Here is a 25,655-nt window from a genome sequence, read left to right on the forward strand (position 1 = left end):
ATGGTCTGTGCATTTGATTGCACATAGACAACTGTAGTATGTATGACAGCAGCCACACAGAGATCAGCAAAAACCTCACCAATCTCACTGGCTCAAGTGCCTCCCCACACCATGCAGGGATGTCACGTAATTCCTGTGCCTTCACTTATCAGATGGGTTGGGACAGAGGAGACCAATTTACTACGACAGTTAAGCTATAGTACCAAGCTGTTTTTCCATAAATTGGTTCTTTTTACACACACACACACACACATACACACACACACTTACATACAATTGCAAAGGTTTCACACGCGCCAGTTCACAGCTGTTTTAAGACTTGTATTACACGTACTACCAAAACGATATTCACAAATACAGAGAAATGTAAGGCATACGCCTGTAGTTTATATCCATCACATATCATGGCAGCTTGGAGCTCTTGTTAACGAGACATTGAAATAAACTGGAATAAAACAAAACAGTTGATCAGCTTTTTTCATAGCTCACTGTTAGATGTTTTGATGTTCTGCACTGCTGTTACGCCGAAAAAGAAAGATGTCCTAAATCCCATGATGAAGGTACACAGAGGCCCATACTAAAGGGGCACCAGCCACAGAGATCTGTCTTGCCTTTCTCTCTCCTCAGAAAACATACTGGCTGCACAGGGTACAAAATAGAAGATTGCTGCTAGCTTTTTTTTTACAACCTACTCTGGATAACCTGTTTCTAAACCCATGGTAGTTTAGTTAGCAACTAGGGAGGTGTGCCGAGCTCTATATTATTCTGTTTTTGTCTTTCAAGTTAGATCAGGCTCTCTGATTTTTGGTGATTATACAAAAAACGTGACCAACTAGTGAGCAAATTCAAAAGAATATTGAGGAACCAAATTTTAAACAGTTCGTATGGTCTTCAGAAATGTCCATTTCACACCCTGTTACATCATTACAAACTGGGTTGTTGCTGACTCAAGCACCAGATTCATCACAGAGTTCCATGAAAATATTTTCCTATCAGCTTTCCTTATTCTATTACCCCTCTGTTTGTCCAGTATCTGTATATCAATGCATCGGTATGAATTATCTATCTGAAAAACAGCACATTACAAACCTCAGAGGTAGCCATCATTCTATTAACATCTTGAGGTACAAACTGTCTGATTGGTTAAAAAATATATTCTTTCTCCACCTTGACCAATCATATATCTCCTTCAGTATCCATTGACGTATGGCATCATATTGCATTCAATTGTCAGTATATGAAGATTATACATATATATGTCAGAGTTGTCTGTATCAAATATCTACACATAACGTTTAAACTATAGAAATGTCATTTGAAACAAACCATAAAAGGTAAACATATAACCTTACTATATCTACCAAAGCTAAGCACATCTCTTAGAAGTTGTACATGAGCCATTGTTTTAACTACTATACTTCACAGGTACTGGCACAAAGAACACTTGAAATCAGGTGTTTCTTACAAACCGAATGGTTCATCCACAGTAGCACACATACTATACTGACTATGCCTTATACTAGTATTTAACCGTCATGGCTGTCTTCATGACTCATCCACCAATATTTTCAATTCTTTCAACAGTATGGTAAAGTATTGTCAACACTTGTGTCATCCTTTTGGTATCACAGTGTATCAACTAAGCCCTTCCATATTAGTACTGACAACATGGATGTGGTGATATCTAATTTTTGTTAACTTTGTGTGGGCCCTCTACTTTGGGGACACTAGCCTCAAAAGTTGTGTCCATGTTTTGATTAAAAAGAAATCACAAATTAGTTGAGAAATCATCAGAAAGCCCTCAGGTTACGTGTCCAACTGGTTTGTCACCCCCACTGCTTATCACCGACCACAAAGAGACATGAATGTTTTTCTGGGCCATCCTCACAGCATACATATTACCATAATATGACCTTTTGTTCCTCTGATGATCTTATTCAATCAACACACTTCCCTCTATCCCACACCTATGGGTTATGCCCCTTTCATTTCCGTCCTCTTTTTACTTGTGTGTCTGAGGTATCCTTCAACAATCACCACTCTAATGTATCAGTGTACCAGTAGAAATATAGTGCACTAAGGCACCTATAGAGTGATAATGGTTGAATACATAGCCCTCAGTGAGTAAGCTTTCATGGCACAGCCAGCCAGTTCTTCATGTTATAAAGAATTCTAGCCTGTGTTACTGATCACGGACCATTGGTACATCAGATTCTGTAAAACCATTAATAACAGAATACATGTACTACTAGTCTGAATAATTTGTATAAGACCACCTGACCACAACACTGTTTGTTTTGTTTCATTTGTGAGAGATCTTTCAGAAAAATAGGTACCTTACGGTACCAAACACATTCACAACTGTGACAGGACACAGAGGTAGGGGATATGGTATGGCAGCCAAAGGCAGTACTTAAAGGTGAAGAAGATGTAAGAATTCTGTAGGAACAAAATAAATTTTGTACTGCAAGCTACAGGGACTGTCGTGCTGGAATCACATTGCATTCTGTGTATTTTTTATCATTTAAAATCACGAGTTAAAGTTACATTTTTCATTAAACAATAGCCTATTTTACCTGTCACTGTACCACACAAAATAAGGAATGTAACCTCAAGAAACAATACGAACAAGAGATACTATCAACAGATACACAGAAATAGCAGTAAGAGACTCTCCACTACAATAGAGTATCAACTACATATAGTATACTATATAACTATATCACCATCCTGGTTCATTACAAATGAGCAATCACCTTTTATCATATTCAACAGTTCTCTCACACTTTCTCTACACTATTTTCATTACCATATCTTTTTTGACTGCATACATCCCCCTACAACTTCTTTAAAAACTCCAAACTCTTCCTACTCAAGAGAGCAAACCATATAAGAGACAACATGTCTTGGCAGTGGATGCATTAATACTGCTCCCGAGGAATGGGGATCACAAAGCCTTTGACAATTACAACCTTCCCTCCTACGTAGTAAGAACGTCCATTCCTCTCCTCCACCTTCATGTTTAAAGTTGGCTGCCAGTCAGTCTTCTTCCATGTATTGTCTGTGTTTTCTACAGCTCACAGTACAGTTCTAACCATCGGTCCTGTAGTCTGTTTTCTTTGTAGGAAAGTGGTGAAAAAGTAGCCGGAAGTGGTTATCATCCATCCAACATGTCTGTGGTAGCACCAGCTGACAGATCTCTTTACTCCGTCTCCTCACCCTCCGCTGACTCCTCCTCCTGAGTGGCTGCTGCTGCCTCCGCCCCCTCAGCTTCAGCCTCCTTCTATATTGAAACACACAGATAGATGTTCTATCAGTATCCCTGTAACTGTTCAGTGTGTTTAACCTTTCTGATTTGCAACATTTCGACAATACATGCAATTAAGCCTTTCTTTAAAGCTGAAAATACTTTTAATCATGATCTTTTCATGATCATTTCAAGCAAGCCGGCCAAGGTGACAGAGAAGACTTTCATTTTCACACAGTAGGTTGCAGTTGATCCGAAGCAAACACCGCAAAAGCCTTCATGTGATTCTTAGAAAGAAATTGTTTGCATGTGGTAAGGCATTCCTCGCTAACATACAAGAATGTAATGTAATCAGCTCACCTTTGGTTGTGCTGCAGGCTGCAAGAGACACAAGAAAAGAACATCAATTTTTTAAAATAAGTTACAGCAAGCATGATATGATGCAATGATTTAAACAGAAATGTCTAAGAGAACATGTTGTGTATACTACACTGCATAGTCATCAATACCAAACAAATCATACTGCTTGCTGGCAGGTTTTACTCGTGTTGATGCATAATCTAATCAGATTTTAAATATGACATGAGATCACAAACTCAATCACCTATGAAGACATGCAACACACGTAGCACCATGGATGGTTATCTTCATTTTCTGCTCATCCATAGGGAGTGATTGTTTTATACATTGCACAACTAGATTAAATCAAGGCATATATTTCATCCACCTATGGCAGGTACCTCTAGTTGATCTCAAATTATTTAAAATAAACTGTATCCTCCTCTTATATACTCTCAACCTCTACAACATATACAGACTTCCTATACCCATTCCCCTGATGTACAGGTTGAAGATCTCTATAACTCTCCCTATAACCTCCTTGAATGAGCCTTCACATTTACGTCATAGAAGGGGGGAAATCAGTCCAAGTAACTAATGTTAGAGTTAGAGAGACTGGATTATAACCTATGCAGCTAGAGAAGGTATACGGAAGAGTTCAGGAGATCCCTGAACATAGTCTCTAACTGAGACAAATAACCAAATGAAAGATTCCATATTGGTTCCTGTTTTTTCCTGGCTCAATTTGAAAAAAAGTTTGATTTCGATTGGCTTTCCCTTGTACCAGGATTCCTCAAAGTATCTTGCATTTGATTATACAAGAGAGCTTGGTTGTAATGCATCCATATTTGTGCACCCATATTAATGTGCCCATTGCTTCCCCATGTATGTACCAGACCACTCATGATGGAGTAGCCATTAGCAGCAGACAAGTGTGGAGAGTCAATAGCAGTCTACTGCCAGTACAGGCGTGCAAGATACATACATCAGCAGCTTCACAAGAATAAGAAAAGGGCTCTCTTTTTGCAACAAAAATCAGAATCGTATGCACTCAGCAGTATCCATGGAATGGTACTAAAATTGTAGTATCCTCATTTTCTGTACAGAATTGTAATTGTTCTCAGCAAAAGGTTTTCAACATTAAAGTAGATTAACCTTTTCACACTCTCAAACACAGCAGAGTGAATTTGATTGCTTGATTGCAGACCTTGCGCTCCCATGTTACAGTCTATTTTTAAAGTGCAGCACATGTCAGGAGTTTGTCCACACCATTTGTCACTTCGACCTTGTTGGCAGGCTTATGTGGAGCTAAATTTTCTGTTTGATCCTTCAGCTTATGGACTGACATTGTAACATAACGTTATCATCTGGAAAGAACTGGATTGATAAGTACTGTGTCTAATGTTATGATCTCTATAGTTTGAGAACACCTGTCATGTGGTAGTTGATTGAGCATGAACATGAACAGAGAATCCCTCCACTTTAGAAGATGATGATGAGACAATCTTTCTATAATATTCAAGAACCCCTTATTGTATGGTTTAATGAATGAAATTGTAATTCAGACCAAACTGCATGTTTACTCTGGACCCTATTTAGGCTACTGCAGGTGAATGCTGTTTGCATATTCCTCCCAGTTTAGTCCTTTGCAATGCTGACTGTATAGGACCCCTTTACAAGACATCAATTGTATACTCAGCACCAGAAGAAAATATTTGACAAGCTCATTACTATGAAGACATGTTATTTACCAACTCTCAAAAAAACTAGTATTCACCTGTCATTTCAATATTCATATCAAAGCACATTTTGATATTTTTCTATTTTGATGATATACCAAAGTAAACAGGCTATGTTGTGATAACACTCTGACATTACAAATCTGACATTTACAGAAAACAGCATTTACAGTATATATGGGTATGACGTATCACAACAGTTTCTAGACATTTTCAGACCTTGATTCTGAAAAGAGAAGTGCCACATGTCCAGCAATATGTTATTTTGGTCAAGAAACGTTTGTGTTAACCGTACCATCGTGAGCTCGCCGCTATCTCTACGGTGCTAAGAGTGCTTCCACCCGCCCAGTTTAGACATGCCGGGGAACTTAGCGCTGGAAAATTTACCAGTCTATCATCAATGCTCAAAATTGCCTGCTTGATAAGTCAATCAAGCTTTCAAAGCTTTCAATCCTTTTCTCCAAAACCCTTCTTACAACCATACCATTTTTCAAAAGAAAGGAATTTGAATGTCACAGACTCCAATGAATCTTTGTATATTTGACATTTAATTCCTTGTATTCTACAGACCGTAAAATTCCTATTTACGTACGCACCCCTCCTAACGTACGCACCCCTGATTTGGTTACGATTGCGGGCCTGACTCAGTGAGTTGAAACGTTCAGGAGAAAAACCCTCCTAACGTACGCACCCCCTCTCCAGTATTTCGGTGAATAGTTAAAGAGGTTGACATGAATGATCATCCTTCCGATGATGTTAACCAACTTAAAGGGTTACCAGTCTTCTCGCCAGGTTTTTTCACAGCATCGGGGCATGCAGGGGCTCGGGGGCTGCCTGAAGCCCCCGACGGGGTCCAGGGGCAGAGCCCCGGTGGGGGGAAGCTCTTGCATTTTAGGCTATTGAGAAGGCTTTTTTTCAGTTTTGAGGGTACCGGTCATATTTATGATAATCGTGGCAGTCAATCAACTTCTCCACATGACCTTGACATACAATATTTCTAGTGAAAGACAACTTGAAACTCAGAAACAACAATATCAATAGTTTATTTAGCTACTCAACAATATCAATAGTCGATACCAGTTTTCCTTTTTTGGGCTGTGTCTGGCTGTCCTAAGTCGAAGCGCAACAATCGTCGCTGTCAGAAGTTCTCTTCGGTGCGAAATAGGAAACGATATTCCTGGTATACTACGCTTCAACGCAGGCATGTTTCCAGAAAAATCGCCGCCGAGGGAAGTCGGCGGCGAAAGTCCTAATACGAAAGTCCCTTGCCGCGGCATTTAAAGAACATTGGCCCGTCTAAGAAATCGCGTCACCCCCCTCCCCCAAATATATACGCCGCCAGCCCGTTCCAGGAAGCCAAACCGCTGTTCTGCGTCTTACAGATAACGTGGAACTTCCGTCTAATAAAAACTTTGTACAAGCATCGCTGTGGGAAAGTTCAGGGAACGTAACATCGCCATAGATCCAACTCGCGCGTTTTCCCACAAAGTTGCCGCTGATTTGACAGTCGGCAGCCTTTGATGACAGTCGCGACCATGGCGACGTCGGCGGCAGAAAGTCTACTAAAAGAAAAGCCGGCGGTTTGTGGGCGGTGCCACAAATTTGCAGTATCCGAATAGACCCCTTTCCAAATACCGCGGCCATTTTGAATCCAGGGCGAGCGCACGTGGTTCGAGCGCGGGAAAAGTAAACACACGGTAAGACCAAGCCAGCGGTAAGGCGTCCCCAATAGAAACCAGCGTTGAGTCATCTTCGGCGGCGAGATGTTCTCCTCCTCGGTGAAATCCATCGATACATTTGCATGGCACAAGTAGATGATATTGTTGTGGACACTTGGACTCGATATCGGCCAGTAAAATTGTGAATTTCTGCTACTTTTCCACAGTTCCTGCCGGGATGTTGAACGCGCGCTACAGTGATAGAATGCTAAATATGTTTACAACGCGTGCTTGTAGTTTCCCTAATATTAATAGTAATAATGTTAGCTTAAGTCGAGAAAAATCCCACAAAACATACACTTTTCGGGCTGGGATCCTTGTAGCTACTTATATAGAAATATACATAATTCTACCGGTTGTCACCGTAATTTTGGTCGATGCCAACTTCGCCTGGGATAACGCGCGTTGAGAGAGGGTCGTGTGTTCTGTCTAGCCTTTCTTTCTTTTCTGTCTAACTTTTCTTTTCTTTCTTGTTACATCGCCCCGCATGGCGATATTTCCACTGAATGCAATGCCACAAAAAAAAGACGTGTAGGCTTGAGCTTAAGGTCATTTTTGTTTAGTCTCTACCAGACTAACCGCGCCGGCTACGGAGAGAACATTTGTCGGGGGACTTTGGCAATGGAGGGTTGCAATATTGGACCCCATCTCCATAGCCGACCCCCCTAATACATTTGACTCTATTTGGCCAATTGCTACTATTTTCCCAGCAACCCGTGGAGACTGGTAGAGTCTAATTCTTGTTAGGAATTTAGCAGAATTATGCGGCTTCTTTTGACGAGTTTTCTGAAATATCAAAACCTAAAGAACGTGAGTGAAGATGGAGTTTTCACTTTGCGCCGTAATATCTTAATTTCCGTCGGATGATATTACAGAAACATGAAAATATAGGCTTGAGGGCTTTGCGAGTATAGAACTTTGACGGAACTTCGGTGGCTCCTTTGACTTTGACGATATTTTAGTGCCAAGATTAGTTTGATGAAGTTCGTGAGTGAAGCAGGGGGCGTGTTTTCTTTGTAGCGTTTCATTACATCACTTTTCGCGGAAATATTTTAGATTTCCACAGGATGAAACCCCACAAAAAAAGGAAAAATATCGGCCTGAGGTCCTTCAGTCCTCAAGTTAATATTATTCAACCTTTTTTGGGTTCCATCCGGTCAACAGATATCTGAAATATTGCCGCGCAAAATGATTTAAAGAAACGTCAGATACAGTGGAAAACACACCTTCACTCACGTACTTGTAGTCCTCAAGACTAAATTCTTGGAATCCAAAAAGATCGTCTAAAAGCCGCCGGAATGTTGCCAAATTTGTACCCAAAAGGACATTGAACTCAAGCCAATTTTTTTTTTGTGGGATTGCATTCAGCGGAAATGTCAGATATTGCTGAGCGAAGTCGATGTAACGCTGCACAGAAAACACGACCCTCCCTCAAACTAACGTAATTTCAAGATGATGTTGGCATTGTCACGAGAACCAAAAGGCTCAAGAGTCATACCTAAACGTAGCTACAAGGATCCCAGCCCGAAAAGTGTATGTTTTGTGGGATTTTTCTCGACTTAAGCTAACATTATTAGGGAAACTACAAGCACGCGGTGTAAACATATTTAGCATTCTATCACTGTAGCGCGCGTTCAACATCCCGGCAGGAACTGTGGAAAAGTAGCAGAAATTCACAATTTTATTGGCCGATATCGAGTCCAAGTGTCCACAACAATATCATCTACTTGTGCCATGCAAATGTATCGATGGATTTCACCGAGGAGGAGAACATCTCGCCGCCGAAGATGACTCAACGCTGGTTTCTATTGGGGACGCCTTACCGCTGGCTTGGTCTTACCGTGTGTTTACTTTTCCCGCGCTCGAACCACGTGCGCTCGCCCTGGATTCAAAATGGCCGCGGTATTTGGAAAGGGGTCTATTGTCCAATCATGGCGAAGCTTATAAATAAGTTGAAACTTTATCTTCCTCTCTTTGTAAAAATGAATTTTCTGTGCATTAATTCGCTGTTATGGGTGGGAAAATGACGTCACCTTGCTCTAGAAATTTGTCAGAAATACAGTTAAGAATTAATTCTATTCCCGCGCTGACAGAGAAAGGAATCTTTTACAAAGAACAGCTTCTGAGTTGGTCAACTGCACTGAACTGCGGACTGTTAACTTCCGAATAAGGAGATTCCCCGGGAATCTGATACATTTACGGCTGTTCTAATAGTCGGGAACCGCCCCGCAGATTGTGCACAAGGAGACCTACTCGGCTATTGTTTACGTTTTCGCGCGATGCTGCCAGCGGCACACAAGCCGCAATGGAATTTTCCCGGGTGGGAGGGGCGGCGAGACAAGATCGGAGCGGTAGGGCGGGGTGCACGTGCTAATTTAGTAATTGGCACCTCCCTTGGAGCTGATAGCTGGATGGCTTCCTGCGAAACAGCGGAGGCGCATGCCTTTGTATTTTTACTACGGTATTTTTGTCTTTTTTTTGCCGCTACGCTGGGTGAAAAACAGCATAGCGGGTGATTTACAGCGTCGGTTTGTCGGCCCACAGCGTAGCGGCCCGCTATGTTCAACTTACTGAGAAAATGTTTCTGGGTAGAAAATATCAAACAATTTAGATATATGTATTATTTATTATTTATTACTGATTGATTGTGTGGTAGCATTCCACACTTCATTTTCATGAAGATGTACCGTACTCTCATGCTGATATGCAATTTTTCCGAGGAAGAACCCCTCCTAACGTACGCACCCTGACTTTAGCGTCAGCCTGGAGCACATGCTTGCAACTTGAAAAGTTTAAAAAGTGCGTACGTAAATAGGAATTTTACGGTAATACATGTCCTTCTTGATCAAATTTCTCAAATCCAGAGGCTTCAGATACAATCAATACCTTACAGATCTGTCAGGCTGGTAAAATATATACCGTCACTCATTTCCTTTCCTCTGTTCAGCATCCAGAGGGACTAACAGTGTACATATCATGCTAAATAAGACAATCTGATCGATAAATAGATCTGTCTAACCAAAAACGTATTTTGGAATTTTAGTAATCATTTTGCTCACCATCTCTGGTGTGAACTCGTCATAACCATAAACGGTAATCCTCCTGTAGGCTGTCATCAAGCAGCTGAATTCATCCCACAAATATCACTTTGTGTCCATCAATTTCAGCCATATTGTGCTCAGTGACATGTAAAACCTGTGGAGGCAGTACGGTGAGAGCAGTATTGGCAGGGCGACTTATGCCGCTTTAAAAGCATTTCTATGAGGCAGCCGCTCCTGTCAATATGGCCAATTAGAGGACTTGAAAGCCTACTAGCTGGATGGCATGAATTCCTCACCAGCTATACCATTCATAATTCCAGAAATATGGTTTCCATGTTTAAAGGTTAACCCTGGCTAGAAATTGATGGTAAGAGGATTAAAAACAGAACTATATAAAGCAGGCATCCCTGAGTCTCGAGAGGTATATCCATATGTTGGGTATACATAAAAATGAGCCAGCTAAAAATCGAAATCCATCAATAAAGTGACAGATTTATCATTCTTAACGGATCATTTGAAAGGCTATGCTCTCCAATATGTGTCGTATATATTGTATTTCTATCTGATATGCTTCAAATTTATTGCAGGTTATATGCCATACAAAGCATAAACATGTATATAAACTTCACTTCATGACGATGATGAAACTTCACATAATGTTACACAGTAAGCGTACATAAGGGTCTAAAATATGACTGCTCCTATAAGCAGATACTGGATAATGGTAATTTGAGTGTCTACAAAGGCTTCTCACAAAGGAAAGACAAAATTATGGGGAAAATGGAAGACTGGAGCGCTGGTATTTCAGTGACCTTGTCCTTGTACTGTCCCAGCCGGTCATGCCCCATGGCACTGGAATGGAAGGAAACCAGATCTCTCCAGGGTCCCTGTTTACATTCTGCCACAAGAAGGCTCAGGTTTTCCTTCGCTCTTCCTGCCTTCAACAAGCCTTCCCGGGCTGAAAGATGTCTCCTGATTAAACACTTCACCAAAAGTTCCTGCATCCTTTCCTACAGGGGCCGCTGGTGCTGGAGGAAACTGCGTGGTGATTTTGAACTTGGCGCTCGCCCCTCCCACTTCCCTCGGCACTTCCCACAACACTGACTTTGCCTTCCTGCTGTAACCCCGGCCCACCATATGGTTTCTAACACAGAAAACCAACAGTGTTCTCCAACATGACAGGATGACCCACCCCAACATGCTGACAAATCTAGAGGCCAGCACTGTCCTACATATTTGCCTTGATTTATTGGTGAAACATCCTTGAATTTCTCACATTCTGGCACTGAGGCCCCTCTGGAGAGCGGGGAACAAAGCCAGGAGTGTTGTTCCCTTCCCAAGAGTCACCCTGGAGATCAGCAGAGAAAAGGACTTGGGCAGCCTCAGAGGAACCAACTCCACTCTGCTCCTCCTTCTTATTAAGGGCGCCTGACCCATGAAATACTTGAAGAAATTCCACACTTGTGCAAGAATGTGCCGATACTTTACATTAATCCTTTCCCATACTCTGATTGGGGTTGCACCATGGTAGAGGACAGTTGTACCTGTAGGCTTGGGTCAACAAAGGGGGACTAGGGTTTGCACTCAGCATGTAGGGCTCCCTGCCCCTGGCACGTGAATGCCCACTGCACAGGTCCCAGGGTCAATGAAAGGACTAGCTCAAGCATCTGGTTTGGGTAACAAGAGCCCAAGCAAACACATTGAGGTAATACTAAGCTGTTTTTGCTGCAATGCACACATTCCAGGGCTCATTTCCATGTAGTGATTCTATTCGGGACAGGTAAGTCCCACACAGGGCCACCTTTCACCCTTACAGGGCCCCTTAAATTGGCCACCAGATTTGAGCTTATTAAGCTTTCCATGATTTATTACCACTAAGTGTTACCTTTTCTTCCCACCGCACCTGCTGCTCCTCTTGATCTTCTTGATTGCACAAAAGCTTGGACCACATTTCTGCCATTTAATAGAATTAACCTCTAATTTAAGCACATTGGTTTTAGATATTGTTATATTGATTTACGAAATCAAAGAGCTCAAAGTGGACAGCACTTCTACAAAGTACATGGCATGTCAGGTCTGCAAGGTTTGTTGTACCTAGCCCTACAACTAAGGAAGCCATTTTTAAAGGGCCATCCTGTGCTGCAGCCATTTTTAAAGGGCCAGTATTAACCAGCTGATAAGGGGCTCCACGGGGGTATGGCTTAACTACAAACCAGATCATGGTTGACTCTGTTTAAGGAGCCATTTATTCAGCTAAGGTAAATACAGGACATACCCACAGTTTAAATCTCCTAGTCTTTAAGTTGAACCGACCACAGATTTAAATGTCTGCATTTGAATGCCTATAATCACTGGTGGCCTCCCGTAGTACTGTAGGTCAAACAGGGCAAATATTTTAGAAAATGACATGCCTAGAGGGGAAATCTGTGCAATCCTTGTCTACTGGGAGCAGTGGACATTTGGCTTCTCTCATACTGGCCGTGGTAATAATGAAGAATAACTGATTGAGAAGGCTTGCCTTGCTGAAGTCACCGGCTGTGGTCCTCACTTTCTACTGGCTTAAGCCTTTAAGCTTCGGAAACTGAGTAACATTAGAAGTTACTGTAACTGGCTACAACAAGGCTCCAGCTCAAAGGAACCACAAGGCCAATCAGCATTAGAAGCATATCTCTAGCCCGTGACATTTAGAGCAGATACCCATACAGACTCAAAGTAAAGAACACACACCGCAGGCAGTGTTAGATTGCTTCCTATGTTAGAAAGTAACAACAAAGGTAACACCCACTGCTATGTTTAACAAGGAGGGAGCAAGAATCTTCACAATGTTTAAAACCACAGGTATGTGCAATGATGGGATCAAGAATGGCATTCACTGCCTTGGAGCGCAGATGCCTTACAGGCATCATACCTAGTGTCTGACTCACAAGGAACCATGCCATACTACCAGCAAGTGTATATCGTCAGCCAGAACAAGTATCTTTAAAACCTTCCCCTTTCAAAACTGAGGTAGCTTGCACAGTAGTTTACATGACAAATTCTTGGCTAATTTGGGCCCATCTTCTGGCTGTCCCTGGCTTGCCCGCACAAGTGAAAAACCCCAGGACTGTGGGTTAATTGAAACATCGAACTGGAAATTAAAAATTAGGACTAACAGCCCCCAAATTTGTCACTCCAGACACGGATGAAATTTGTCACTTCTGACATGGATTCTCCCCATCTTTTCATCACTGCTTGTCAAAAATTTTTCCGTTCACATTTCATTTTCTCATCAGCAAATCCAAAAATCGAGGCACAACTTTTCTTCAATTGTATGTGGAAGCAATGGATGGGGTAGAATGATATGATTATCAACAGGCTAACATCTAAACGTTTCAATTCTCACTTTCAATTTTTGTGTTATAACATAGTTTGATGGACATACATGACCCATGTATGTTTATTCCCATCAGAAAAAGGTGAATTATGTAAAATACAGCTCTGTAGAGGATCTCGTTATTTGTTTAGTTACCAACTTGCAAGAAAGTTGGTTTTGAGGTGCTGTAATTTTGCAACATTATCGGGAACAATGCCTACTGTCAAAACTCATTTGAGTACAGCAGAGTAGATTCGTTACTGATGTTTCCAATATGGGATATCATAGACTACTGGCCTGCCCAGGAATCATTCCTTGGTATTCACTGTACTTAAACCATCTGTAAACTCTTCTTCTACTCATGAAAATGTAACTCTTATTTCGATCACAGAAGAAAATAGATGTGTACAGGACCAGTATCATTGAGCATACATGCACAACTTGACCAGTCCAACTCAGCATACATGGAATACTTGTGTGCCCAGCCCTGCACCAATGCTAATCCTATTAGCCATGCTCACTACACATCTTGGAACAATAATTTCTTGACCTCCCAGTTTCCATCCCAATTTTTGTGTGCTTTTCTTCTGCTGTCCTTGGTAGTGTCCTAACATTCCTGTTTCACACTTCTATACAAGAATAACAGCATAATAGGTATGTGAGCAGGTCCTGACCATAAGAGCAAAAGAGCATTTATTTGACCGCGTAGTGGGAACTATCCATAGTAATCAACAAAAAAGACCACTGTATGACCTTAGGAAGAATACTGCAGTAGCTTTAGGTGTCATTTGTAATGCTAAATATAGCAAAAGGGTAACAGAACTGTGTGTGATAGGGTCAGTGGTGGAATTGGGAGGCCCTGCAAGCCGCAATATTTCTGCTACAAGCAATTGCCCCATACCCAAACAATGACGACATTCCACCCAACTCGGCTGACCCTGGGCAGTTCAAGCAGTGGCCAGGGAATTGCATTTGGCCAAGGAGGTACACCTAGGGGGAAGTATAGCCCTTAAATTTCTGTAAAAGCAATAATTGTCATTTTTGCTACATGCACTTTCTAGTAAGGCTGGTTCAATCTTGAACTGTATTTAGCACAAGGATATTCTTGGTTTGTTTAGGCACTCACATCCCTTTCTCATTCAACAGGGCCCTTTCTAGGCCCCTAGAAGAAGTAGCATATGCTGATAGGGTCACCTAGTGTACATAAAACGTCCACTATTACCGTGAACTATCGAGACATTCTTGTCCAGGCCATTTTCATTGCACATCAACAATGTAAGATCAAGGAAGGGGTTTCTGTTTCCACAAAGTGAAAAATGGTTCACATAACATAACATAACATAACATAGTAAGTTCACTCAGTGGATTTCACGAAACCCTTCATACACAAACATACTTAGTAAGTTAGTTTATAGAAAATAATACTTTTCCAAGGTATGTAGTGTAACAGTGGGGTTTCTGCACGGGTTCCAATCCTGTGAGCCAGGACTCAGGAGAACGTGCTACTTGCCCATTGTGTTTCAAGAGTATGCATCACATTTGCCTATGCTGTAGTTTAACTGTCTGTTTGCAATATTCAAAAACCATAGACATCTTGAACTGTGGACTGCCATTTGTAGAACAAAAAATGTAGAATACAGGACACAAGACTCAAATGCAGAAAAATATCTATATCTCTATCAAGGCCATCGTAAATAAAAAATCTAGCTGATTTTTCCTTACACTCCAACAGCTAGGTACCAAAAAGTAGCTCATCATAGCTAACCTTGACATACTGTAAACCGTCACAAGAAGCGGCCATAAAGCCGAATGTCAGTTTCTAAACAACGATTATTCTTTATAAATGTACCACATTTTTTCTTTACGAACGGAGAACATTTGTATGTCATTTCAGCAAGAGTTTTGATAATTGAAAATGGGCTGAACCTTTTCATCTTACGTCCCTTCTATGCTACAAAGATGTTTATTTTTGGTCCCGTTTTTCTGCACCTCTAGAACCTTGATCCTGCATGCCTCTTTCCCCAACATCATCATGCCTTTCCTCAGAATAAGAAAACCAACAATTTTTTCAGACATTAAAATCATAAAGGACATACTGTATAGGTTAAAAGTGCTAAATCCTTACACCTGCAGACAACGGTTTACAGAGGTTGTGTTTGTTCTGTATATCTAGAGGGGCCAAAAATTGACAGTAAAGCATTTCTGAGTTATTTGCCCTACAATGAAATGCCTGAAGTGCCGGAAATTTTTTTCTCTCTCCCCTGGAGGCAAAAGTAGTAAAAAGGCTCTTTAACCTACACCTAATCAGTCCCAACACATTTGTAATGGCTACCACACTTCTGAAGACACACTGGACAACTGAAAGAGCCAAGCCTTGATGCTTACTGTGTCAATTTTAGTAAGACTGTTGATTCAAGTTAAAGGGACAAAAAAGTCTGTCACATTCCTTCCACGTGCATGCCTGTCAGCTGACTGCACTTTATTGCCGACGGGGAAAAACAACAACAACTGTAGGTGTAAAAGGTATTTGAAGATAAAAGCAAACTATTTTGTCTTGGCTGTTTGCGCCACCCACTCTGATAATTGTGGACTTAGGATTCCTTTGTGTAGCGGCTGGAAAAACAAGTGCGGAAGAAGTGTATCCACCCCCAGAAGGTCTCACATGACCCCCCCCCCCCCGCCTCCGCCCACGTCGCTCACCCCACCCCCCTAGTCTTGTGACCATGACTCACACATCAACACCTCCCTCCCCTCCATCACACAGACTTACTGCGCAGTTTGCAGCCCTCCTGTCCCTGCTGACCCCCCTTTCCACAGGTCAAAGGTGAACACATGTTAACCTGCCAGCAATAGTATTCTTGACAGACTTGTTTCCTCATAAACAAAAGTAGGAAAGCTCATGCTTACCCATTTGCGTGGCCTGCCTCTGGGTTTCTTCGGCTCCTGTCAGGCACAACAGACAAAACAGCACAGGTAAGTTGTGAGGTAACATTAAACACAGCATTAGATGCGCTTTGCACAAGCAACGGCAGGTCCTTTTGAAGTGACAACTCTCTGAAGCACTTTCCGCCTACCCCTAAAGCAAACTGGACGGCTCTGTTTGCTTGTCTCCTTACAGTCATTTATGAAAATGAAGCTTATCCAAGCGATCAGCAGTGATGATTTAACTAGTACATGCTGGTGGACAGGACACCTTTAGATAGAGCCATTTAAACCCACAGAATGCTTGAATTGTCGGGTCAAATATGTACATAAAACAGTGGACAAAGGCCCGGACAAACTGCCATTAGTCTAAGGTAATGTCTTTTGTTGCTGATAAACCAATGGGATGGTTATTCATTGCCAACCAAAGTCCAGAAACGGAGGGAACTGATGGATAGAATCAAATGAGCTGTTTCCGAAAGCTGTGGCCACAACCAGCCCTAATGACTGGCTGCAAATCCCATAAGAAAACATTTGCATTCTTCTGATTTTAGCCCTTCACAAGCTATTGCACATTTAAACAATGGGGAGTGATGTGAGCAGGCATTCTGTGCACAAAACAGTTGTTAATACTGCTAAATGCCAAAAGATACACAAACCTTAGCTTGCTGTCTACAAATGTAGGCTAACAGCTAGCAACGTTTTCTATGTGCCTGGTGTTGGAATACGGACATCAATGAAGATGGTAGGGTTGTGTGTATATTTTAAGTTTGGTATACAATCGTAACACCTCATCATCTGTATTGAATGACTAACATAAAAGGAATTGATAAGTCACAATACACCATGGGCAGTATAGCGCGACCAGGAATGTTGTCTAAATATTTGGGTATTTTACACTGCGTTCAGATTATCACCTCATCTGAGGCTACCGATTTTCCACAGCGGGACGATTTCTGTGCGGTACAGCTTCTCTGTGTGTTCTACTGACAATATTATTATCACATCTGAACGCAGGTAGGTTTTCCGACACGTTTATACAGGCTAGGGTTAAAGCGTAATGAATTGTTTCCGAACAGAGCCAGACGAACAGAGTCGGCTCCGTCAATTCATAGCATACCTCGGATCATATCACCGGTACAAACCGCTTTGGGGCGTCCTTCAAATTACCGAAAGAAAGAGAGATTCGAAACGACTTCCTAGCATACTTCTATACACATTTCTGTCCACATTTCAAAACAATTAATACTGTTAGATACAAGAGTTGCGACGGATTTGGGAGAAAATGGGCGATACATTTTCTACCGCGAAAGCGCACCCGGCCCGGTATAGAACACTATCCAGCCGCCTTTAAACCGTAAAACGTTTTGTTTTCACTGGAAATATTACACTTCTTTAAGTGCAAACAACATCACAGAAGGACTGGATAATGCTATTTAAAGACGACATGTCCGGAATGAAGTAGATTTAACAGATAACGCGAGGCTTGGAACGACACTAGATCTACATCGGGAGGCAGTCATGGCGGCAAAGCGCCTTAGGTCGTCTGCTAGCAGACGACATGAAACTCCCGCGCAAAATGTACCTCCAAGGGCTAAATCTCGCAAAGTTAAAGATCGTGAAATAAGTCAGGAACTGTAAGGCTTTGGATGGTCAGAAACAATGACAGTGTCCCTGCACGTCTTCTGTGCACAGGGGCAGTGGCTAAAATGCATTTGCTTATCAGTGGTCAAGCCGATTATAGCCAGGAAGCGCAAAACACACAGCTCAAACCTCACCTCATAACCAATGCAGCCTGTCGGGCCGCTCTTCATTCCCCTGAAATCCGTTCTTTACCCTTTAAAAATGTGTGAATTTTTCATAGATTTCTTACGGTGGGGGCCTTATGAGTCTGTCCAGATTGTCACAGCGAAAATCACAGTCACAGCGGGAAGGGGTAACGATCAAGGGATATGTAACCGAGCAATGCAAACCTTCTGCGCTCGCTTGGAAGGGTTCTTATTCTTGCTACCGGGTGGTCTTCCCCGCGGCCTCTTCACTACCGGACCTTCGGGAGGCTAAAAAATCGGGAAATACAGACAAACCGCTGTCAGAATTGCACAGAAATCATGACAATATAACCACAGAAACCGCAGAGCAAGACTCGGAAATGGGTACTCAGCTTGTGTACACACTTTACTTTCCGGATTTTTTCTCGGCCTGCCGCGACCTCTCTTCACGGGCTGCGGCGCTGCCTCCTCCGAAGTCCCGGGCTGGCCCTCGCCCGCCTCCCGCTTCGCTTGGCTCATTTTCTCCGCCTCAAAGTTGGGTCCGTTCGGTTGCACTGGGTCCACGGCAGGGAAGGGTAGATCCTCTCTCGCCTCGTCCGCGAAAGGGTCAAACACTTCGCCGCCAAAGTCAAAACCCGAAATTTTTGCTGTCGCTCACGGGAACCGCCGAGGTTGACGAAAACGCGCCCCGGACTTGTCGTCGGGAACGGGAAAACCCTCCTCTCGCCAACGGCAACTTCTCTAGGACTGGCAACTCCCGAAAATGCACGTGGATACCGACCCGGTGAGTAATCGAGCGAATATTCCGAAGGTATAGCCGTGGGTGGATAAACCTACATGAGTGCTGGCACAACAGCCATGGGGGATCATGGGGGCCTCAGGAAAACACATTCAAAATAATAACAATAAAATAGCGCCCCCGAATGAGATAAAATTATGCTCACGTGAGGGGATGTGACGGGCCCAGAAGGAACCGGGCCCTCTCATTGGTCAGTCTCGGGAAAAGTCTGACAGCGACGCCTGCGCACATAACGAGTGCTTAGCCCCTTGTCGATTCCAACCCTTTGATTCCGCCGCTGAATGACATCTGCTTATATCGATTACATTTTAAAGCAGAGGCAAGGAGGCTCATCACGACGAAGCACTCAGAAGATCTTGGCATCCATTCGAGAACCATTGGAGACGATTTCAATCGAATCATCCACAAATTGCTTGTTTCCAAACTGCTATTTCTGTCAACCTATGAAGTTGTACACCTAGAGTCGCAATGTCTTTGAAAGAGAAATTATAAGCACAGTTTCCAAGTTATGAAAACTGGTCAATTTGTCAAAGTGACATCCATACTCATCATGGTGCGATGTTGGGACCGCCCAAGTATTAGACCCGCCCACTCGTACACCCAGCAGACCTACTGGCGACCAGAAACATTCTGGACGTCTAGACTTGTTATACGCCCTGCCATTTGTCAATTTCGGGGGATTACCTCCCTGGTGGACCAATCGTGTGGTGTTTTTCTCAACATGTAACTCTACTAGTATCACACGGATAGAATTTGGGGACCACCTACCCCCAGATGAGCGATAATTCATTTGCAGTTATGTTCGTAAGGAGTTTTTAATTACCTCCCAAGTTGCTTACCATGTGTGTTCAACAAGGTGATCGGATTCCTTGAATAATAAAGTAATGGTCGAGCCCCCTGTCTTATAAAAATGTATCTAAAAGTCCATTGCTCAATTCTGTTCGTCCGACAGGCGGCCGCCGCCTCCCTTGCTTTTTCGTCATTCCCAGCGCGAACATGGCTGTCCTGTAGCGGCGGTGTGCAGTCTGTGTAATACACAATTCACTAAAGACTAATCCTGGGATTACGCAATTTCACCATTCACCCTATCGACACAGGGCACTTCCATCATCCGGGCTTTTCCCATATAGCGGTAATACAACACTACCTGCTGCCGCTGCGATATTTCCAAGATTACTCACATCGCCCTTTAATACCGCGCCCTACGTTTTAAACCGTAACATTTCCCGAAAATCAAAAACAGCTTGTGGTTTAAGCGACATAGCTGGAATGCCAGGTCTTTGTCCCAATGATGTAGCTTGAAAATTGAAGCGCTGTTTTTGAGCAGGTCTTTTCCACGGAGACTGAGCAACCGACACCTTATACGCCGGTCTACATTCACCCAGCCTTTCTGACCACTCTGCCCAGTTATTAACTTTCATTCTTTGCGCCTCTCCTCTTGGCATTTCTTTGTATATATTACATTCTACCCTGTTTTCTAAGGTTACAGGGAGGAATTCTCAGTGTAAAGCCAATTGACTGACACTTGACCCCAGACAAAGCAAGGCGAGGTCTAAGTACGCCGGAGGATCAGCCTTTAACCCAGCCATTCATACCACGATGTAGACCGACCACTGTACAGTTCTGAGTTGTCCGAAATTTTCTCGTGGATTCCTTTTCGGTCATTACTGTAAAACTGCTGAATGTTTTATAATAAGCAACAAGTCGAAGTTCTCTACCTCTATCCCCTAAGAAGAAGCAACCGATACCTTTACACACTCACACATGTACAGTTTCGCACGTACGTACATACACGCACACGCACACTTGCACACAGTGACACAAACACGCACACGTACTGACACAGACACAGACACACGCATTGCTCTGTAGCATACAAAATGTTATGAAATAGCTAAATAACGTTATATGGATTGCTATATAAGATAAGATGGCATCACAAACCTTAAAAAAAGTAGTTTGTATGTGGGAAAGAAAATGATACAGATAGACTCTTGTCCATAGTTTATCACCTTTTAGGTCACGGCAACATGTGTACTGTCTTTATTATAATAGACATAATTCAGTATTTAGAGAGGGAGTGGTTTATGGACTTACTATGACACTTAATCAAGCCAGGGACAGGACAGTAAGAATTGGGTTTCTACAGCTTCATGCAGGCCCGTTTCAAGAAGAAATTTCCAAGAAGAGATGCCATACGAGATTTTTGTTCTGGTTCTGATGGTCACTTGAGACTTCCCTGAGGACCGTCTCATCATTACGCATACGCAATCTCCAAGCAGATGTACGACTTCGGCTTTCACCACCTTGGCGCAAATAGACGTACAAAACAAGCCGAAACTATGCATTTGCTTGGAGATCAACCAATCAGAGCGCAGTGTTTCCCCAAGCTGTACATGTAAAGGCGACTTCGATGATTTGACCGAGCTTGCGTTTTTCCAGCATTGTAAAAAAAATTAGATGCAGGACAGTGAGCCAAGTTGATGAACTGCACGAGACCATGAGTCTATGAGCACATGACCGAGATTAAAGGCTTGGCCCGACTAAACAGAAACCAGGAAGCGAAACAAACGCCCACACAACCGTAAATGCTGTCAAAACGTGAAGCCTGTGCGGAGACCACAACAGAGGCTGCAAGGCGAGCAGAAAGCCGACACGCGGCGGTCAAAAGCGACCTGGTACCCCCTTCTATTGTGCCCCCCCCCCCCCCCCCCCCATCTATTTCATGTTGCAAAGTTGGCAAACCGATACTTTCCGTCAGCGCACTTGCAGAGCAGTCCTTGGCGAGTCCGCCAGAGGTTGGACAGGGTGCAAGGTTATGGTCTTTATTTAGCAGGGACAGTGCAGACGAAGGTCAGATTGTGACCTTTTCCAGCCTCCCCTCACATTTGGCCTGTATGTCCATTCCCGACCCACATACGCGAGGTCCCGTCGAGAATGTCACATCTCTGTCGGGATCAAACCCGCCGGAGCTGCTGATCATGAGTCACCCACACTCATCGTTGACATGGAGCCAAGAGGCAAGTGCAGGGCCAACTACAGGGGCGTTGTTTAGAACCGGTCTCTCAAATCCTGGTAGGATTGAAACATAAATACACCTTCACGACGGAAACTTGCAGGTGATTGCGATCACGAGTTTGAACGATTGCGCAATGAAAGGTAAACTCTTTGAAATGTGAGCTCTCCTCGCGTAGGCGTCGGCGAGGTGCCTAAGACCCCAGTCACGCATGTAATAACGTTTCCCCTCGCGCCAACGTCTTCTTCTAGACTCCTTGACAACGTGACATATGATAGAACATAAGACGGTGTGCTAGGATTTCAACCTTGCCCTTTCTCAGTACAACGACTGATTGGTGCAAGTCTACAGCATGTAAACGGCGCAGATGAGGAACCTTCCTGACGACAACCCAACCCGTCTTTAGGAGATCGTACGCGTATTGCTTCAAACGCAAAATAAAAGCTGATACATCTCGTCGGCAGGACTGTGCGGAGACGTACATAGGGTAAACCATATTCGGATCATACGTAACGTTAGAGGCTCTAGGCAAAGGACATAGAAATAATGCCTCGAGGCTTGGGGCATGCAGTGCTGTCCGTCGAAGTTTAGCAAGGCTGTGGTATACTCTGCACTTTAGTGTACATGGCACACTGTAGGCTGATAGTGTAACTAAATACCTGTTTCTCGTCAGCGTGAACTTGAATTTCCTGTATGTTCTGTTTACGTCCGGAAATTCCTTTTAGCTACCAGACGTATGCGAAATATTCGCGTTGATTTGTGTTCCGTGTAGGAGCCAGAAGAAAAGCAATGCTCAGTGACGCTGCAACCAGGCAGTGAACGGGTCTGCCTTGAGCTGAATAAAAGGGCGCCCTTCAAAATATTCATCTGCAATCTACAATGTAGTTCTATGATGGCCGATTATAAGTGTTCCATCACAACTTGCATATCATATGAATAATCCTTTATGAAAACATAACTACTCTTTGTAAATAAACAACTTCATATCATATGTGCCCTGATTGCAATTGGTCCCACAGTCGCCATATGTCGTTCGTCGTCTTCGTTCAGTTCTCTAATAGTTTTATGCCTTTTCTTTGATGTCTTTGATATTTCTACATCATGTCAATCATACATGCAATAAACCTGAGTGAAGACAACTAGTTGGCTTTTTAAAAATGGCACCGGCTTGGTGTGTAAGACTTTTTTCTCTCCGCCGTAACACCTTGTGTTGTACCCCTAGCATTTAGGAACAGGACAAGTGCATATTTTACATTTTAGGCGAATTTTCTAGAGTGGAATGTTGAGGCAAGTTAACCCTGTAGTAAGTTTTCCTCACTTTCTTTGTTTCGCGTCCACTTTTCGTACACGGTTACATGTGGTTTTCCGTCTACATTCCGCCGAACATGACTTGCTTCACATCAAGGCAATAGCTGTCTTGACATATTGGCAAAGGGTTATTTGAGTAGAAAGAAGTAGACATTTGCGGTTTTTGCGCCTGCATTCTTGTGCTGTCTCCTGACGCCAGTGCGAATAGTTTGAAAACCTCCGTAGCAAGAAGTGCAGAACTAGGACACTGGCTGACTGTTTGGGGAGTGACGGCTGAGTCATCAGGGAAGGGGGGAGGTGTCAAGTGAGGACGGGTGGGTGGGTGTGGATGGGCGTGTTCCTTACTTGAACTTGACCCTCCCTCCGTGCTGATATGTGTCCAGTCCTCTTCTCCTGTTGACCCTGATCGTGACACCACCTGTTTCCCTCGCGGGAAGACGAGGGAACGAGGTTGAATGACAAGGGAACGAGAACAGATCTGTTCTGTCTGACGCGAAAGGCGGAATCTGCCATCATCAGCGTGTCCAGGGGGTTGTTGAGAACTTGCACTTTCCAAGAAAAGGTTGATGCGGAAGATTGTGACCTTCTTATCATATGCCCCGTTTTCTTTCCATAGGCCCCAATCGACCTCTGCTTGGAGAGTAGAGAACTTGCTCCACCTATTCATCTTCATGACCAGGCCAACTTTATAACGCGCCTTAGTGGGGAAGTACAAGACGGCTAAAGCTTCCCTTCCGGTATATCCCTATTTTTCTTTACTCCATACTTACTACTTATCCTTTGTCTAAAGCCATGAAGCATCAATGTCAAAACATTTTTTAAAAACAGTGCATAGTGCCGAATTTGCATGTTGCCCTCTGCTATGATTCTAGACAGAGGAGTCTTTTAGCAGTTCAGGATTTCCTCACTACTGCACTGTGACCCGTTGGAAGACCTTGACACACTGAACCCCAGGGGAAATGACCTAGACCCCGGCCCAGGATGGATGTAAACAGACGACGTCACAGTGTTTCATGGCTGCAGCCACACACATACACACACACAGAGGATCACATAGGCCCTACAACCAGGCCCTACAACATGGCGGTTTGGTATAAGTGACTAAATCCTTTGGGTGACAGAAGTTAGATTGCTACAGACTAGAGGAGTGGGTGTGTCATCTGCTCTGTGGACCTGTTAGACAGTGCCATTGCATTGGGCTTGCTGAGATATGTGCACAGTCATTTGAAATAACAAACTGGAGGTTTGTTTACAAACAAACACAGCATCCCGATGATGTTGTCGCTGCTTTGACCACAAACGCGATTGACTAGCTTGTTATGTCGTTGTCTAGTGCAAGTTGACGCACTGTTGTTGTTGTCATTCACCTTTTTTCTCCCGACTTTCCCAAGACAGTGAAGTGACCTGTGCTCCGCATCCCATGCCCCCGATGTCGCATAAGACCCTGTCGACGACGGCAGCCTGGTATAATGGTTCTCCACGCCATGAGAACCAGACTTGTTGAGAGAAACAGGGCCAAGAGGGCAGGTAGAAGAATGGGCCACCAAGCCTCCCGCTCTGACCCCAGTTTCATGCTCGGTCTACAGTGACTGGAACATATACCTTTCAATTTAATGAATTTGTTATGCATGATAGTCAACTTTTGTTATAATAAACTAGTCACACAAGACTCGGAAACGTTGCATTGAAAGCCCAGGCCGCCGCTGTGTTACAATACACGGGACCTCATGCGTTTCCCAACAAACACGGTGAGTTTGGGCCTAATTCTGGGCACCGGCATGTCTGTTTGCTGCCAAGTGGCGTTAAAAAGAGCGAGGGAAAGCTGCAGATCGGGTAATGAGGCCATCAGGTGGGTGTGCTGGGCATCTTGTTGTCATGGTAACTGTGAGGTGACACAAAGATGACGTGCGGAGAAAAGGGACATGGCTGGATCAGGCCTGGAGTTCTTACTGAATGCCTGGCGACGGTGGGAAAGGGCAGATGCGAGCGAACTTGACTCATCGGGATGTGAAGAACAGGACAACAGCGGCGGACGCGGGTCTGGGATGACTCTTTTCTGTCCATCGATGACAGGTCGGGCGGGAGCTGCCATGGATAATTGCCCAAAGCGTTTCAAAGCATCGCGGGATCCTTTTCTTGCCAACCACCCTTGAAATCTCGTCCGTATCGCGGCTTCCGTTCGGGGGAATGGAGAAGCGTGGAGGCGCCCGGCTTTGCAGGGCTCAACAACAAATGGACTGGACGGATGAGTGAGGGTCCTTTCACGGGCCGGGCTGCTTCAAAGGCTGCCCCCGCGTGACACCTGACGCACTCGCTTCCGTTACCTGTCAGTCCCGCTGACAGGCCGTTTTTGCTATCAAACATGCGCCCCTGCAGGCGACGTCTCCCGGGGATGGCAGGGGGTT

The 25,655-nt window shown here is 43.7% G+C and overlaps 1 protein-coding gene across 1 annotated transcript; it reads right to left on the reverse strand.

Moving 5' to 3' along the window:
* Positions 1–1,092: 1,092 nt before the first annotated feature.
* On the reverse strand, positions 1,093–18,986 carry LOC136435270 (high mobility group protein HMGI-C-like). The gene is made up of 5 exons (XM_066428590.1): positions 18,533–18,986; positions 18,332–18,415; positions 16,344–16,379; positions 3,608–3,625; positions 1,093–3,283 (listed from the first exon to the last, which is right to left on the reverse strand). Exons 1-5 carry the CDS (start codon positions 18,644–18,646, stop codon positions 3,203–3,205), a joined length of 333 nt encoding a protein of 110 aa, XP_066284687.1. The 5' UTR covers positions 18,647–18,986; the 3' UTR covers positions 1,093–3,202.
* Between the last annotated feature and the right edge of the window lie 6,669 nt (positions 18,987–25,655).

Source organism: Branchiostoma lanceolatum, chromosome 5 (assembly GCF_035083965.1).
Source record: "Branchiostoma lanceolatum isolate klBraLanc5 chromosome 5, klBraLanc5.hap2, whole genome shotgun sequence".
NCBI classification, from domain to species: Eukaryota; Metazoa; Chordata; class Leptocardii; order Amphioxiformes; family Branchiostomatidae; genus Branchiostoma; species Branchiostoma lanceolatum.